The sequence below is a fragment of the Chaetura pelagica genome, unplaced genomic scaffold, assembly GCF_000747805.2.
Source record: "Chaetura pelagica isolate M959 unplaced genomic scaffold, ChaPel_1.0 scaffold264, whole genome shotgun sequence".
Classification (NCBI taxonomy): domain Eukaryota; kingdom Metazoa; phylum Chordata; class Aves; order Apodiformes; family Apodidae; genus Chaetura; species Chaetura pelagica.
Genome location: NW_009953064.1, coordinates 216,408 through 234,387, shown reverse-complemented (window position 1 = coordinate 234,387; position 17,980 = coordinate 216,408). Strand labels below are relative to the sequence as shown.

Here is a 17,980-nt window from a genome sequence, read left to right as displayed (position 1 = left end):
CGGAGCAGCCCCCCCGAGCCCCCCAGGGGCTGCTCCGGGGACCGTGGGACCCTGGCACAGCAGTGATGCTGGGGAGGGGAGGCTCTGATGGAGGCTGGAGGGTGTCATGAGAGACGCCTTCCCTGTCAGCCTCGCAATCACAGAACCCCAGGGGCTGGGAGGGACCCCTGGACATCACCCAGTTCAACCCCCTGCCAGGCATGGTCACCCAGAGCAGATCCCACAGGAACATCCAGGTGGCTTGAATGTCTCCAGAGAAGGAGACTCCACAGCCTCTCTGGGCAGCCTGTCCCAGGGCTCTGTCACTCTCACAGGAAAGAAGTTCTTTCTGATATTCATATGGAACCTCCTGTGCTCCAGTTTGCACCCATTGCCCCCCCTTGTCCTATCACTATCTATCTATCTATCTATCTATCTATCTATCTATCTATCTATCTATCTATCTATCTATCTATCTATTTATCTATCTATCTATCTATCTATATGTATAATCTATCAGTTATACGTTGTAATGTGAAAGGGCAGTGGGATTTGACTGGAGACTCTGGTATTGAATGTTCACCCTCAAGTGAAGCAAAGGAAAGGGCAGCCCTGTCCCAGAGAGAAGGACTTTGCCTGCTGGAAGCTCAGACCTGCCCATGAAGGATACAGGACAGCCCAGGACACCCATGACAAGCAGCATCCCAGCCCCTCTGATGCCTCTTGGAGCCCCCCCAGCCCTCTCTGGTGTCACAGGTCAGTGACTTGTGCCCCAGGGACTCCTGGCTCAACAGACAAGCAGCAGGAAATGCTGCAGAAAGAGGCTTTGCAGAGTTCTGCTGGGATGAGCCATTGGCAGCCAGGCTGTCAGTGAGCAGGCTGATGGTGCTGGACCTGCAGACTGGCAGGGAATGAGAACCCTGTGTAAAACCACACTCAAGGTGCCCTGGTTTGGCTGGGACACCTCGTGGCCACGAGTAAATATTCACCTTTGGAATTCCATGCTCAGCATCCCAGCCTCTTCCTTCAGTTGGAATGGGCCAGTTTGGAATTTTCCTCCCACGAGCTGGGGGTGAGGAACCTCCCTGTCACACCACACACATTTCAGGTGGGGCATCACCCCTCCCCATCTCAGATGCTTCCCGCTTCCCCTTGTGCCCTCAGTGAAGTGGCCTCTCCCCCCTGTATTTGCAGCCACTTCACTTGCATTTGTCACAAAATCCACTTAACAAATCCAGCATTTCATCTTCCTCAGGGAATGCCCTGAGCAGCAAAGCCAGGCCAGGAAGGCAGCCAAGGAGGTGGCTGCAGTGAGCAATTTGACCTGCAGTGTCAGCCCCGGTGGCTCTTGCTGGAGAAGACTGTAAAAAAAAAAAAAAGGGAGATGTTGTTAGTCCCCAAAGGCAGGAAGAACTTTTGGGTGTGGGGCTGAAGGCCTGTGACCCCATCCGTGTTGGGATGGGCTCAGGCGCCTGGGCAAGGCATGAAAGAAACAATCTGGGTCAAAAGGAAAACACAGGGGTAAAATAATCATAGAATCATGGAATGGTTTGGGTTGGAAGGGACCTTCAAAATCATCCAGATCCAACCCCCTGCATGGGCAGGGACACCTCCCACCAGCCCAGGCTGCTCCAAGCCCCATCCAACCTGCCCTTCAACACTGCCAGGGATGGGGCAGCCACAGCTTCCCTGGGCAACCTGGGCCAGGCTCTCACCACCCTCACACTCCACAATTCCCTCCTCATGTCTCACCTCAATCTCCCCTCTGCCAGTTTTCATCCCTTCCCCCTTGTCCTCTCCCTCCCTGCCCTTGTCCCAAGTCCCTCCCCAGCTTTCCTGGAGCCCCTTCAGGCACTGGAAGGTGCTCTAAGGTCTCCCTGGAGCCTTCTCTTCTCCAGGCTGAACACCCCAACTCTCCCAGCCTGGCTCCAGAGCAGAGCTGCTCCAGCCCTTGGATCATCTCTGTGGCCTCCTCTGGACTCACTTCAACAGCTCCACATCCTTCCTGTGTTGGGGGTCCAGAACTGAACACAGCCCTGCAAAGGGAGGTCCCACAAGAGCAGAGCAGAGGCAGAGAATCCTCTCCTTGGCCCTGCTGGCCACGCTGCTTCTGATGCAGCCCAAGATCTTTCCAGCCAGAGCATCTAAGTCAGCACAGGCCATCTAGATAATGATTTTTTTCTGCTTTCCTTGAAGAAGAGCAAACAGCTGAGCCCTTGCACTGGGACAACAGATGCTACCAATAAGGCAGTAAATAAAATCCATGTGCAAGGCTTTACACCCAAGTTGTAATTAACGCTGCACTGCCAAGAGAACTGTAGCCAGAGCTGCACATTAATTACACATTAATGGGAATGTTCATCCCCTCTCGGCTGGCTGGATCTCTGGAGACTCTGCTTTTATTTCACTTCTGCATATGCCAAAACCACGGTGGCCTGATGGGACCATGTGGAGCCAGCCTGCTGGGGCAGTTCTCCATGTTCCTCCTAAAAGCCCAGCTAAACCCTGAAAGAAAATCCTGGCAAGCTACAATCCATTTGTGGCAGCAGGAGGAATAAGGTAAGAGCATGAAGGAACTTGGCCCAGGACATTTTGTGCTCCCTGGAAATACACTGAGGACACCAGCATGAAGCTCAGAGCTGCTACCAGAGCAGACTGTTCCAAAACCACAAAGGTTTTCAATCCCTTTGACCAAAGGTCTTGGGTTCTGGAGGAAGTTACAGGTGGAAATTAGACCCCTTGTGGCCTCGTGTAGAGGTTCTGCACAGTGGTTGGCAGAGAGAGCTTGTGAGCAAGAAATGTCAGCACCAAGGCCTTCTCTAGAGTCACACACCCACCACAGAAAGCCTTTGGAACCAATCAGTGGAGAAACAGAGCAGAACCATCTCTTACCTCTGCTGTAGACCAGAAGCAGTGCTGGACCTTTGCCTCCCTCCTTGCTGAGGGACTGGATGAGACATCACGATGGTCAGAAGCTGCATCACGACTCCTGTGTCAGAACAAAGAACTGCCCAGATCCATCCCACTCTTCAGACCTTCCCTAAGGTCTGTTGGCTCACAATTGTCACCCACATTCTTGTGACACTCTGCACTGGAGCTAGGTAAGGTCTGATCCTGATCCAAGTCCTCTCAAGTCAGCTAGACAGCACCATCAGGATCAGGTCCCACAGCAGGTCTTGGTCCCACAGCAAGAGGCAGGTGCTCCCTCCAAATATTTAAACCAAGCTCCTTTAGGCAGGAGCTGGAGTTCTCAGGGGTTGTCCCTGCACAGCAAATCCATTCCTGATCCTGCTGCTTCTGTGTGTTCTTCAGGATGCAGAGAAGGGTCCAGGAGGGTGGGTAAGGAAGCCAAAACAGCCCCTCTGTACCCACTGCCAGGCCAGAGGGACACGCAGGACACACAGACATGCCCAAAGACACAGCCTTAAAAATAAAAGCTTTTTATTTCTTTTTTTTTTTTTTTCTTTAATATACCATTACATAAACATCTGAGTAACATTCTCAACAGGACGGGCAGCCCCACAGCCCTGGGGACCAGCACAGGCAGCCAGTTCCAGGGGCTGCCTTGCTGTGCCCCCCAGCTGCTCCTAACCCTCAGCAGGGACACCCAGCCCTCCTGGCGTCAGGGAGTCACCTTCTTGTAGGTGATGTGGAGGTGCTGGGTCATGGGCTGTGTAGTGGTTGCCATGGAGACAGTTTGTTCAAGTTTCCCATCGGAATTAAGCCTGAATTTTCTGGTGATCTAAACAAAGAGGGGGATGAGAAATGACATAAAAAAAAAAAACATCAAGCAAACAGCATCCACAGGCTCAGTTTCTCACCTGAGCTTCCTGCCTTCCCTTTGCCATCCTGGTGCTTGCTGTCAGCACACCATGGATGGAAGGACAGGCTCACTACAACCCCACAAGCCAAGGAGAAGTCCTCTCCTAAAGAAGGCAGCCCTTTCCAAAATACCAGCTCCAAGATCATTATCCATGGAGCAAGGCAGCATCCTGGTACTCCTACTGCCATCACCTCAGCATGGACAGGCAAACCAGAAAGGTGGCTCCTGGCTGGTGGCCCAGGGAGATGCTAGATGATGTCCCCAAGGGAGACTTCAAAACCACTGGGGCTCTCTGCAGGTCACCACACACCCAGCCTGAGTGGCTCCATCGAGAGGGCTCAACTGGTGGCATCACAGAACGGTTTGGGTTGGAAGGGACCTTAAAGATGGGCAGGGACACCCCCCACAGCAAGTGCCAGCCCTGCCAAACAGCCACAGATGGGGAAAGAGGCCAGAGAAACTTGTGAATGCCCTGAGCAGCAAGCAAGATGTGCAAAGACAAGGTGGAGCTCCAGTGAAAGGCAGGCATTCCTAAAATATCCTGAGGAGGCCCCATACTGGACATCCCTTACTGGACATACTCTCACCCTGGAATGAACGCAGCAGCTCAGCATTAAGAAGTAACTGCTGTACAAGGCTATTTAGACAAGACTTTCCTACTCTCTTCCCTAAGGACCTGCTATTGGCCACTGCTGGAGACAGGATTCTGGGTTGGCTGGTGTGATTCAGCACAGCAGTTCTTATCTTAACAATCCCTCTGTGCCTTAGAATGTAGGAAGTATCTCCTGATGGCTGTTACAGAGAGGATAAACAAGGATGTAGAAAACAAACAAGTATTTCCAAGGACTCCTGATGGCCATCTATCATGAGAGCAGGCTAATTAACCTGTCTTCTCAATTAGCCACCTTCTAGGTGCACATGCTGTGAGCCATTCACTCACCTGCTCTACGTGGGGCTTCTTGGCAAAGGAGATCCTGGCTATGGAGTGAGAAGCTATAGACAGCTCTTGTCCATTCACCTCTCCTTCCTCCACCTCCACCAGACCTAGCAAGAAGCAAGGTCATAAATACAATTAGGCTACAAAGGTTCATTAACCATGTCACAATAAGTGTGGCCTTCCAACTGGGAGTTTTCCCTTCAGCCCATAAGTTTTAGATGCAACTTTAAGCATCAAATGGGTTTTAACTCCCTAACAAGAATTTTGATGCAGTTCCCTCCCTCTTTCCAACCCTGGAAGCTGTGTAACAAGAACCAAGGCACCACAGCTAGACAGTGAGAGATGCTCCTGGTTTAGAAGCTACGAAAGACTGCACTGAGATTGCTCTTTGAGGTTGTTGAGGGCACAAGAGGAGAGAAGGTCCCCCCCTCCTGTTGGAGCTGCAGAGGCTCTTCATGGTGCCACAGCCCAGGCAGGGTCTCTTGACAGAAAACCTCCTAGATGGGTCACACCAAACATGCCCTGGTGGAGAGGTAGCAAAGGGGGGTTTAAAACCCACCCCAGCCACACCTTCCCAGGGCCACCTTAGACCACAGAATCCAACACAGCAAGAGTTGACATCAGGAATAAGAGTTTAAGTGGGATGTTAAATCTGTTCCACCTTAGAAGGAGAAGCTGGCCAAATATGAGACTAAAGGAGGACTCCAGACCCAGGAGCTCATGAACCATGACACACACCTCTCTTTCTAGCACAGGGGCAACTGTGGCCAACTCACACGAGCAGCATGAACAAGGCATCTTATCTGTACATGTTCCTCCTGCCTCTCCACAAAAACAGACCAGGATGCCAGGAAGGCAGAAGGAATGCCACTGGCCACTCACCACCTGCCATCATTATGGCTCAGATGGCAATTCTTTCACAGAAGCATTAGTTCTTTTGGTTTACAAAGTGTCTGCAAACACCACCTGAGGAAAGGACACCCCTCGAGTCCACTACACGAGCAGTATTTCTACTTGCAGTCCTCTCCTGTCCCAGAAAGCCACACTGTCCTGGCAAGGCCACCTAGCCAGTCCTAGAAACTCAGTGCTTTGGGCACAAACTCATGTATTGATTTATTTCCCCACTGTGTTGTCAGCATCACTTTTTGACGCTGAATTCCCAGTGAAGAAAATTGATGAAACGAAATGGTGAGAGGTGCAAACATTTCCTGGGCAACTGATGGAAGGGCACAGCAAGGTCAGAACCTCCTCTTTTCCTCAGCAGGGACATGTGTGTACCTGTGTTCTGGGCACTGATGAAGGCCACCTTGTTAGTGTCAGGTTTGAGGCGGATGAAGCCACACTCTCGGTGCATGGGCTTCCTGGTGTCAGGATGGAAGGCATTGAACCTGAGGGGGAATCAGAACACAAAAGCTGCTGTTTGTTACACTCAAACCAGTGTTGGACCTGGTTTCATCTTGGAGGAAATGGGATTTTATTTAACCAGCATTGCCTGCAGTATTATCTCTCTGTGTAACCCTCCAGGCTGGCAGGCCACAGGCCTGATCCTGCAGTGTGAGCTCTGCATGAGCTCAGAGGTGCTCACTTCATAGAATCACAGAGTGGTTTGGGTTGGAAGGACCTTCAAGATCACCCAGATCTAACCCTCGTGCATGGGCAGGGACACCTCCCAGCAGCCCAGGTTGCTCCAAGCCCCATCCAACCTGCCCTTCAACACTGCCAGGGATGGGGCAGCCACAGCTTCCCTGGGCAACCTGGGCCAGGCTCTCACCACCCTCACAGCGAATAATTTCCTCCTAATGTCTCACCTCAATCTCCCCTCTTCCAGTATTCATCCACCCCCCTTGTCCTCTCCCTCCCTGCCCTTGTCCCAAGTCCCTCCCCAGCTTTCCTGAAGCCCCTTCAGGCACTGAAAGGCAGCTACAAGGTCTCCCCAGAGCCTTCTCCAGGTTGAAGAAAGTTCTCCACTTGTCAGAAACTCTGCAGAAGTGCCCTGTACCCTTGAGCTAGCGCATCTGCAGTGACTGCTGGTGTGCAACTCTGGCTGCCACTTAAATGACAAGTTTTAAAGGAAAACTCAAGTCACCCCATGCAGTTACATTATCATTGCAATGTTTCAGCTGGTAGGTGAAAACTTGTTTACTTTGCCACTGGAAAAGAAACACAACCTGATCCAAAAGCTGCAGCCAAACCCCGAGACTTACGAGAAGTTCAGCATGGGCTGCCCCACGTGAGAGATGTGCACTTCTTCCAGGTACTGGAAGGGCTTCATGGTAGGGAAGGTGCCATCTCCTGGTGGGTCTGAGAGCCAGGTGCCCAGCATCCAGGACAGGGGCTCCATCACAGGATTCAGCTGGGGAGTTTCTGGAGGAAGGAGAAGGAAAGTAAATTTGGGGATCTGTGCTCTGCAGCTGGGTGTGAGCTGCCTACAGCTGGGTGGAGATGAACACAAACCACCTCAAAAATGGTCCAGTGCAGCTTTTCCCTGGAGAAGGGTCAGCTCCAAGGAGCTAGGGAACAAGGAACAGTCATGGAAGGCAGCTCTGGTTTCAAATTTGCCCTTGGCCTGACACAGAGAACTCTTCCAAGTGGACCATTGCTGACTCCTCTCTGTAGCTTGACCTAAAGTGAAACCTCCCTCCAATCTACAAGCAGGGAAGGAGACCAAAACCTCAGTATAAGGAATTCTCACTCAGTGATAATGAAATCTTTAAATTAAATTACATATTTGGCATGATTTTCTCAAGCATGGACTGCTCCTGCCTGTTCCAGAGACCAAGGAGTCCCCACTTCAGAGGAAAAAAGAAAAGCATTCAAGATGAAAACATGGCTGTAAAGTGTTGGGGTTTTTTTGAGAGGTTAACAATGACCTGCACTTGCACAAAGAGAGACAGAGATGGTTTAGAAGCTGTTCTGCTGAGGCTCTGGATTGAGGGTGACATGCTTTAAAAAGATGAGGGTGTCTGCATGTTAAAAGTATAAATGGAAGAGAAAGCTACTCCCCTTGCTGCATTTATTGAGGCAACCAAGGTCTGCTTCACAAAGGCAAGAAAATCTTCTCTAATGGATCTTTTTAGAAAAGCTTTGATAAACAGGTTTTGCTTTCTGCTGTGATTTCAGGGGGTGTGACCTGGGAAAAATATCAACCAGAGAAATGGAGACAGCCAATCTAAAGCCACAAATGAAGGGCAAAGCAGATCCATTCCCAAGACGGAAGAAGGGAAAGGAATAAAGCACTCATGGGACCTCAGGGAAGAGCAATCCCAACAGAAGTGAGGTGCCCATTGCTCTGTGTTATGCAGACAAGTATGGCTGAAGTCTCCTCAAAGCATGTCCTCCTCCCACTCAGGTGATAATTGACTCTGGCAGGCTGAGGAGGGTTGTTTTCAACACGTCATGGTATCATCTAATGCAAGGCCAAGCAATCTGTCCAGCTGGTCTAAAAGGCAGGGACTCAGCTGCAGGGACAAATTATGACCTCAAAAAGGTGATGCTCTGGAAAAATAACTTGCTCGACCAGTCTGAGTTTCACTTTGTTTAACCCCAAAAGTCAGGCTAAAGACACTGAGTGAGGATGAAGAACAGAGTCCACACCTGGAACATCAAAGGAGGGGGAAGATGCATTTTCCTGGGTAAAAGAGAATTCCCACTTCTGTTATTCATTCCCTTTCTTCTAGAAAGCCAGCCAGCATGGCAACAAGATACTAATTACTCCTCTTTATCCTGAAGTATTTTGCAAGTGAAGCAACATGAGGAAACATGAGAGCTCACTAGGAAATAGGTGATAAAAATCTCTGCATCAGAGCCAGCCTTTGCCAAGCCCATCCTGGCAGCCTGGGCATTCTCCACCAGTCTGCCCAGGGTGCTGAGAAGGGGTTCCTAAGATCCACACAGCAGTGTCAGGGTACCAGACAGTATTCCCTTGTACTTACCTTCCACCCCTACTGTGAGCAACCAAAGCAACAGAACATTATTTCCTGGTGCAGCAAAGAGCTTAAAACTGGTAAGAGAAGCTACAAGAAACCCCACACTTCTACACTGCTTCTTAGGAATCAGTTTCCCTTCCTGTTTTCATGCTGAGAACGTGCACTTTGGTGCAGAAGGGCAGTATTGCTGCCACCTCCAAACTGGTATTTGCCTTCCACTTGCTGCTGCACACACTGAGTTTCTTTCCAAGCATTTTGCAGGCTCAAACTCCCTCCCACCGCGGAAGGGAAGAGCAAAGCTTTGGAAAGGCTAGAAGAGGCCATAGCCTGGGCTGCTGCTGCCCTCTCCTGGGTCAGGAGGAGGCAACAAGCCCAGGAGCAAGATGCTGTCAACTGAGTGTTCCTAACAGGGCACTTCACCCCCTTCTGCTTACCAACCTTACAGCATTTCAGGGACAAGTAGAAAAATGAGAGATGAAAGAAATTGCTTTAGTCATTTCCACTCTTTAGACCTGGTGATAAACCAAGAGGAGCCAACTGATGGCTCACAGCACCCAGAGCTTCACCCCACTGCCTTGCTGTGGGTGCAGGTGCCTTCCAACCACAATGATTCAGGTGACTGAGCAGGCAGTGAAGATGTAACTGGATACCCCGAAGTCTACACCATTTGGACAAACAACATGCTCAAGCAACCATTATCACTTTTCCAAACCACCAGGATGGCAGCAAAGCCAATAGGAGCTTTTGGAAAAGCTGAAAGGAACAGAATTGCTGGTGGAACAAGGACCAGAGCCTCACAAAAGTGCAGCAGAGCAGACACATCCTGATCACACCCCTATGCTGTGCCCTTCTTACCTCTAGTTTTGGGCTCTGACTAGTGGACTAAGCCCCTTTTCTCTCCTTGGCAACCAGCAGAGAGGCTGGTTGAGTTCATCAACCTGTTCCATTGTCTCACCACCCTCACACTAAAGAATTTCCTCCTCATGTCTTACCTCAATCTCCCCTCTTCCAGTTTTAAGCAGTTTTATCTCTTCCCAAGGAACTGTTGGGTGTGATGGAGCCCTGCTCTCCTGGAGCAGGTCCAATACATGTCTGCACTGGGAACCAGTTTTGCTTGCATGTGCAGCTTCTGCTTTACCTATTAAACTGTCTTGATGTCAACCCAGGAGTTTTCTCACTTTGACCCTTCCAATCCCCTCCCCATCCCACCAGGGGGAGGGAGCAAGTGGCCGTGTAGGGCTGAGCTGCTATGTTTAAAGCTCCAGCATCAAAAGGGGTCCTCTTAATGTTGGTTCTCTTGCATCCCCTTGCAGAGTTGCTCTTTTATCTAACAACAGGGAAGCTCACACTACACTACAGCCTATTTCTCAACAAGGACATTCCTGGAGTCACTTTCCCCTACCAGATGATACACCTCCTTGAAGCTGTTAAGGACCCAGCAAGTCCTTAACCAGACTGACATGAGCCACCATCCTCACAAGCTGCAACACCCTGGGAGACAGAAAACCACACGCATACAAGCAACCTGATCACTGAGATCTTTTGTCTTCAGGAAGCCACTCAGGCCACAACTGCCAGGCCTGGGTCCTGGCCACACAAGTCAGCTCCATTTCACCCTCTGACCCCACTTCATCCCTCCCAACTCGCAGGTGGGCTGGGCTCTTTCTGCCTCTTTCCCATTCATGGAGGGTTTACAGGTCAAATCCCTCCCTGTCCATGCTCTGCAGCTCTCCCTGCCATGAGACAAACCAGACAAAGCAGCTGGACAAGCCCCTGGGGCCATGTCTACACAGGCTTCAGCCAGCCTGGCTGTCAAGTGGAATCCCTGGCACGGAAAGCGAAGCTGGCACAAATTCCTACTCAGCTTTATCAGCAGAACTGCAGCCTGAGCAGCCAGCTGGTGGCTAACAAGGCAGCTAACCTGGCTGTCCCAAGCTGGGCAATACTTACTGCAGGAAACTTAAGGAAAAATACCAAAACAAAACCAAAAAACCCCACCCCAAACAAAAACCAAACCAACTCATGCAGCACTTTCTCCATCTCCAAGAATCCTCCCAAGTCCTTTCTTCAGCTGAGTCACTTTGGATTTAAACCATCATAATCAAGGTTCTGGTAATTAAGCAGCAGCCTTTTTCAGCATATTTTTTCCATATTTAAGTATAGAAAGTGGCTTTGTACTCTGCTGCCCTGCCCCAAGTGTTGCACTTTGCTGGTGCTCCACCCAGGAAACCAGTAAAGCACTCCCAGTACTGACATGCTCTAGCTATAGCTCTGCTCTACAAGCTGGGTAAGTGGTTATATTCACCAATGTTCATTTGACAGCCTATCTTAGTAATTAATTTCATGCCCAATGTGGTTTTACCTCTTATTCTAACCTCTGTGGCAAAATGCTTCAGTGCCTGTAGTCACCATCAGCCTTCTCCTGGACCACAAAACACAGAGAAAACATGGTTTAAATTCTACACTACTATGAGAAACCCACATCTCCTACCTGAGCTTACCTCACTGGGTTTTACTTTCTCTCAGGTTTCCCTGAGTTAGCATTTTCATTGCTCCCTAAGTTGCAAGCTGGTTTTTTCCCCTGTTGTGAGTCATTGCCAGCTCCCTGCACAATTAAATGCTTAATGCACAAGCTGTGTAGGCTATTGGGAAAAAACCTAGAAAAAAAACAAGACCATTCCACTGGGGGAAAAAATAAGCATGAAAAAGTGGAGCAAAAAGTTTTGGTTCTCCCCTTCCAACTGACTTTTTCTCCCAGAGGGTAGTGAAAGAGCCACCTCCCTGATCAACCATGCTGGTTGCTTCCATGGGGAGCACAAAGCAGCATGTGCTCGGGCCACAGGTGCTGTGAGGTCCCACCCAAGCCCTGATGTGATGCCTTTTGCCACAGATTCAGCCCTGCTCCTAACCTATGCACACATATTCCTTCCCCTTATCTCACTCTTAGCTTGCTTTTATAGCCCACTTGATCTTTGTGACAACCACTTCCTCCACTGACCCAGGTTTCCCATCCCTGGGAGGAAAAGAAATAAAAAGCAGCACCTTCCATCTCAAAATAAAAGCATGTTTCTTCCAAAATCTAGCTCCAAGTTAACATGCAGTTGCCAGGTTAGCAGTGACTGCCCTGGTACAAGCAATTTTTCTGACAACCCATCTCTGCAATCCATGAGAAGTGTTTCATTTTCAAGCTACACCAGACAGCGACCTGTTGCTGTTCAAGTCCTGGTCCGACACGTGGAAGGACACAAGCTCACTTCTCACTGAGGAACCTGATTTTTTGTTTCTTTCCTGCAGCAGGAACAAAAACCCATTTTGCCACCTCAAAGGGAAAAAGCACCTCAGGCCAGACACCACGACTCCATCCCAGCACAAACCCAGACATTGAAAATGTTCAACTCCTCCTCTTTGTCCCAAGAGTTCACCAATTATGCTTCATTCCCATGGAAGGAGTATTACAAACAGTGGCACTTCTAAGCTGGCTTTATACAAATACTGAAAAACAAGCTTAAGCTGGAAGAAAAGATCATTTCCTACAGATCCTTAGCAAAATTCTAATAATTTTCCTTATGGACCCATTTTTCAAACTCTCCTGCCTTTAATATAACCTTGATGGGAGCAGACATGGGAGTTTGGAAGAGGCTTCACAATCAAGCAGCTGGATTTTTATCTCCCTGCTCAACATAGACTTCAATCCCAAGGAATCATACCTGTGTTTGCTCCACTGTCAGCCATAGTCTGCAGAGTTGTCTCTCTGCCTTGCATGAGCTCTCTAACCACCTTGGCTCTCCAGAAAGTGCCCTCCAGTGCAGGCCTGAGAAGATGGCCATGAGGGAAGTGATCTCATGAGTAGGTAGGACATCCATCCCAGTGCCTGCTGGGAGATGTAGTTTGACAAAAGGACCAAACTTGAGCATGTTAAGACGAGGTGACCTTGTGCAAGGAGCAGCTCCTGTGTGTCCTAGTACTGGGGGAGGATGATGCAGCAGAGCTGTGAAACTTCCAAGCAGGACAAAATGATTAGATAGTCGTTGTGTATCAGAGGACAGGGCTGTGGGAACAGTCTCCTCTTTTCCCAGCACACTGCATCCATCTTAATTTCTCCCTAATTTCTCTCATTGCATCCTGCCATTCTCCAGAAGATGCATCTAACCTTGTTCTGCCTGGTGCATCATGCCTAACCACAGTCCTCTGCTGCTCCTCAGCCTTTGCTCCATGGATCTCGGAAAGAGAAGGAAACATTTTCCTACCAACCAAGCAAGCAAATTCAAAGTGTAGATGGAAAAGGTCACTGTGGCAGCTGTGCAGGGAACAGCCCAGGGCTTCCTCTAGAAACCAGTTGGTCGATCCTCCTGTTAAGACAGGTTGGGAAACACCACTTGAGTGCAGGGTGACAGACCAAGCTCCTTGAGAGCCAAACTCACCCAGCCTGAGTCACCTCAAGTCCTCAGGGACTTGCTCTTTCCAGCCAGTTGGGAGTTTGGATACAGCCAGTATAGAAATTTGTCTCACTGGAGAAAAATATCAGTTGAGAACTACCACCAAAATGAAGATCTGCTTAGTGGGTGTGGGTCTCAAGCTCATTTTTCTGCCTAGGGTTTTGGGGGAGCAGCTGGACATCATCACAGAGCAGCCAAGAGAGGTCCCACACAATATGGGACCTCTTCCAAATCCCCCAGTCCCACTCCATATGGAATATGCAGACATGAAACAACCTGCACAGTCTGTCCAGTCAGTTGCTTTACTTACACTCCCCATCCCCAAGGCACAGCCTCTGGAAGGGAAAAATATGCAGGCTCAGGTTCAGAGCTAATAGCATCACCTCCACTGCACACCAGATGAGGAGCAGAACTGAATTGCAGCTACTAACAAAAACTACTGTTATTATTAACCTAATAAGTTACCTGACTGTAAAATATCAAAAAGCCCTTTTTTCAACTTAACTTTGCATCACATTCAGATTTAGTGTCTAGGCATAAACCAGACCCTGCCCAGCAACAACCAGCTGCACTGGATCAGGTATTTTGGCTGCCATAAACTATTACTGTGAGCACCCAAGGCAGAGGAGGTGCAAAATTCAGCTAAAAAAGGGAAAAAAACCCAACAGTAAACAACAAAACAACCAGCCAGCCACCAAGGAAATCCTGCAAAAGATCACCAGTCAAAAGGTTCCATAAGAACTTCCCACCACAGCAAACTACAATCCCTGAATTGGTTTGCTTTCTCGTCTTGATCTCCAGTTTTGTTGGTAAGAGACAGGTTGGTCAATTCATTTTAAAAGGTACATTTTCCCTTAGAAAGCAGAATATATAATATTTATGTTCTTATAGAAGGTATTCCTAATGTCACAGCATGGCTCTATATACTCTGAGGCTCTCAAACATATGGATAAGAACATCCATCTCAGGAGAGAAAAAAAGTAATCATAGTTCTTATCATATGTATAGCAATTATAGAACCCTAAAAATTATATTTAGTTTTTTTCTTTAGCTTGACACCAAAACAATAGAAAGATACAGACCAGAAGTTACAAGACTAGGTTGATTTCCCATAGGGGGAAAAAACATTCTTTTGTGTCCCTCTACCCAAATCAAAGTATGACTTTTCCCATACTTTGGAAAATGAAGAGCACATGGGGAAGGTAGGGTTGGACATGAAACTTCAAGGATTTTGTTGGGGTTGATTTTCTTGATTTGAGTGAGGAAGTTGGTCATGATGGGATAGTCTGGAGAACATGTCTGTTCCCATGTTTCATAGCATCATGGAATGGGCTGGGTTGGAAGGGACCTTCAAGATCATCCAGCTCCAACCCCCTGCATGGGCAGGGACACCTCCCACCAGCCCAGGCTGCTCCAAGCCCCATCCAACCTGCCCTTCAACACTGCCAGGGATGGGGCAGCCACAGCTTCCCTGGGCAACCTGGGCCAGGCTCTCACCACCCTCACACTCTACAATTCCTTCCTCATGTCTCACCTCAATCTCCCCTCTTCCAGTTTTTCTCCATTCCCCCTTGTCCTCTCAATCTAATCCCTTGTAAAAAGGCTTTCTGACCATATCTAATGCTACATGGCTTTAGAAGGCGAAGAAATGTGAGAATTATTATCAGAAGACACTCAACCATCCACAGGCAACTTCAAGAAAGCCCCAAGTCATGCATCCTTCACAAGGTAACTCAACATTTTCCCAGCAGCCACACCAACATCAAACACCCTTAGATGCTCCGCAGCTCTTCCCCTGAACTGTATCTTGCAACTAGATACATTGTGCCCAAGTTTTAGCAGCTCTACATTAAAGGAGGATTTTTCTTGCAAGAAAAAGACTTAAGAGCCCTATTCGACCACCTTTTGACCTGACCTTGTCCTTCACCGAGTTCCCCTCCATTTTCTGATGTCTTGATTGTTTTCCTTAATTGATAGATAAGTCATTCCTCATCTGTTCCCACTTTATCATCTGTTTTCTGCCTTCCAGAGGAAGGACTGATAAAACCAAACACAGTTCAGTCACAAAATGCAACCTCACTGTGTATCATGACTGTCATATTTTACACCTACCACTTCACTTAGATCTAATATATTCCAAATACTGAGTATATGAAAGCTGAGACCAGAAGTACTTTTTCCATCACTGGAGAAGACTTTAACAGCTTTCCCAGATACCTGCTGCCCATCACAGCACATGGACACACAACAAAAATTCACAGGCACACTCCAAAGGAAGGCAAATCCTAACAGGGTCACAAACAAGTTAAAATAATGCAGGAAGGGGGGAAATATAAAAAACCTCAAAAGAGCTGCCTGCACCACCATGATGTAATGTCCCAGTCCGCAACAGGAATCACCTTGGAAACTTTTGGGTTATAAAAAACAGCTGATGTGCCCCAAAACCTAATTATTTCCCCTCTGTCTGTTGGTCTAACACAAGCTTCCACAGCTTCCCTGGGCAACCTGGGCCAATGTCTCACCACCCTCACACTCAAGAATTTCCTCCTCATGTCTCACCTCAACCTCCCCTCTTGTGTATCATGACTGTCATATTTTACACCTACCACTTCACTTAGATCTAATATATTCCAAATACTGAGTATATGAAAGCTGAGACCAGAAGTACTTTTTCCATCACTGGAGAAGACTTTAACAGCTTTCCCAGATACCTGCTGCCCATCACAGCACATGGACACACAACAAAAATTCACAGGCACACTCCAAAGGAAGGCAAATCCTAACAGGGTCACAAACAAGTTAAAATAATGCAGGAAGGGGGGAAATATAAAAAACCTCAAAAGAGCTGCCTGCACCACCATGATGTAATGTCCCAGTCCGCAACAGGAATCACCTTGGAAACTTTTGGGTTATAAAAAACAGCTGATGTGCCCCAAAACCTAATTATTTCCCCTCTGTCTGTTGGTCTAACACAAGCTTCCACAGCTTCCCTGGGCAACCTGGGCCAATGTCTCACCACCCTCACACTCAAGAATTTCCTCCTCATGTCTCACCTCAACCTCCCCTCTTCCAGTTTTCATCCATCCCCCTTGTCCTCTCAATCTAATCCCTTCTCCTTCCAGAAAAAAGGACCTTTCTTATCTCTTTACCCACCATATCCTTCTGATCCCTAACTCCAACATCCTCTCGGTGCTAAGACAACAGCCAAGTCCATCTCAAGGCAAAGCCCCTGGAAATACTGACCACAGTCCTGGGACAGCAGGCTGTTCAAGTAAGGGAAACCGATCCTCTTCAGCTCATCTAGCTTCTCCTTCAGCTTCCTGACTTGACTGTCAGAGCGGCTGATCCTCTGCCTCAGAAGTTTCAGCTCCCCATTCTTCTTCTCCACCTGCTCCCTCAAGCAGCACACTTGGCTTTTGCTCTGCCGGGAGGAGAAACAGTACGAGTGGAGGGAGTCGATCAGCTTGCAAGCTCCTGAGGCTGACATGATGACTTCATTGATGGACATGGGGTTGGCATCCGTGTCACCCTTCTGTCCCACCACAGCCTCGGCAGCAGGCTGAGGGGTGAGGTCTGCTGGGGAAGCTGACAAGCCCTGGGAAGGTTTCTGAGGGGTGGCGGTGAGGGAGGAAGTCGGGGAGCCCTCCACGACCACCTTCTCGTGGCCCAGAAGGTGGCTGCTGCAGCTTGGTTCCACGTCTCTCTTTGGCCTTTTCCTTTCTAGCTGGTCTTTTGGGAAAGATGGCCTCTCTCTGGCATGCTTGGAGGAAAAGCTGTAGGAATGAAGGGAGCCGATGAACTTGCAAGCACCAGAGGCAGGAGGCGTGAAGTCGTCGACGGACACGCCGCTTCTGTCTGCCACCCAGCTCCCCATCCAGCTGGCTTTGGGACAGTCCTCCACAGAAGACCTCTCAGGCTTTTTCTGAAGTCCAGGCTTTGCAACCAACTTATCACCTAACGTCCTTCTCTGTGGGCTGTCCAGTTGGCTGTGGAGGTTCTCTTCCTCCTCCTCCTCCTCAGACGTGGATCCCATCTCCTCTTGCAAAGTTGCCTCCTCCATCTCTTCCGTCCCTTGCATCACCATGAAGTCCTGGCCAGGAGAAGGGGTCCTCTGAACTACCTCACAGCCTCCTTCCCTTGGGTCTTCCCCATCCTGCAGCGGCACCTGGCTGGCTATTTTTCTCCTGCTTCTGACATAATCCAGGTTGTCGTGTTTTGTCTCGGCGAGCTGGAAGATGGTGGGGACAGCAGTGGGTTTCAGCAGCCTGTGCTGGTCTTCCAGGCGCTTGGAAAAGCTGTCTTTGGTGAAATGCTCACTGCAAAGAAAGGAGTACTTGGTGGGAGTCCAGTTGTCCCTCTGAACAGCTTTTAGCCACTGAATCAGGCGCTTCGAATCCTTCAGAGGGAACCTGAACAAAAAAAGGCAAACAGAGAAAAAAAAACAACATGAAAAAATAAGAAATCAGAAGGGTCGGTACCCTTAGGTTTGGGTAAGCTTGTGAGATCTGGATTTTAGCAGGTCCAGCTCGCTGGAGGATTGCTTCACCTTGGGCCCAAACACTCAGCAGTGGTTCCTGATGATCACAACAGCTCCAGGAACCTAAAGCGTCGCTTCCCTTTTCACCAGCAACCGAGTGATGATTCAGCTCCCCACCTACCCCGCGAGGAAGGAGCACGGATGCACCGACCACCCCCCCCGGCCCAGCTCCCTCCCAGCCCTGCCCACCCCGGGTACCAGCGAGGAAGGTGTAAAACCCCTGGACTCCAAGCAGTCGAACCAGGCGCCTCTTCCCCCCCCAGGCTCACCCCGGGGGACCCTCCCCGGGGACTCACCCGCGGCAGCATCCCCGGCGGGGCCTCTGCTGCGGGCAGAGAGCAC

At 49.3% G+C, this 17,980-nt stretch overlaps 1 protein-coding gene across 2 annotated transcripts; it reads right to left on the bottom strand.

Moving 5' to 3' along the window:
• Nucleotides 1-3,561: 3,561 nt before the first annotated feature.
• Nucleotides 3,562-17,509, bottom strand: THAP4 (THAP domain containing 4). 2 transcript variants are annotated; one of them, XM_009996714.1, is made up of 5 exons: nt 16,345-17,509; nt 6,944-7,103; nt 6,018-6,127; nt 4,743-4,846; nt 3,562-3,721 (listed from the first exon to the last, which is right to left on the bottom strand). In XM_009996714.1, the coding sequence occupies exons 1-5, from the start codon at nt 17,183-17,185 to the stop codon at nt 3,602-3,604; spliced, it is 1,335 nt and encodes a 444-aa protein (XP_009995016.1). In that variant the 5' UTR covers nt 17,186-17,509; the 3' UTR covers nt 3,562-3,601. The 2 variants fall into 2 exon arrangements, with proteins under 2 accessions (XP_009995016.1, XP_009995017.1); XM_009996715.1 differs by lacking the exon at nt 16,345-17,509 and adding an exon at nt 12,373-12,400.
• Between the last annotated feature and the right edge of the window lie 471 nt (nt 17,510-17,980).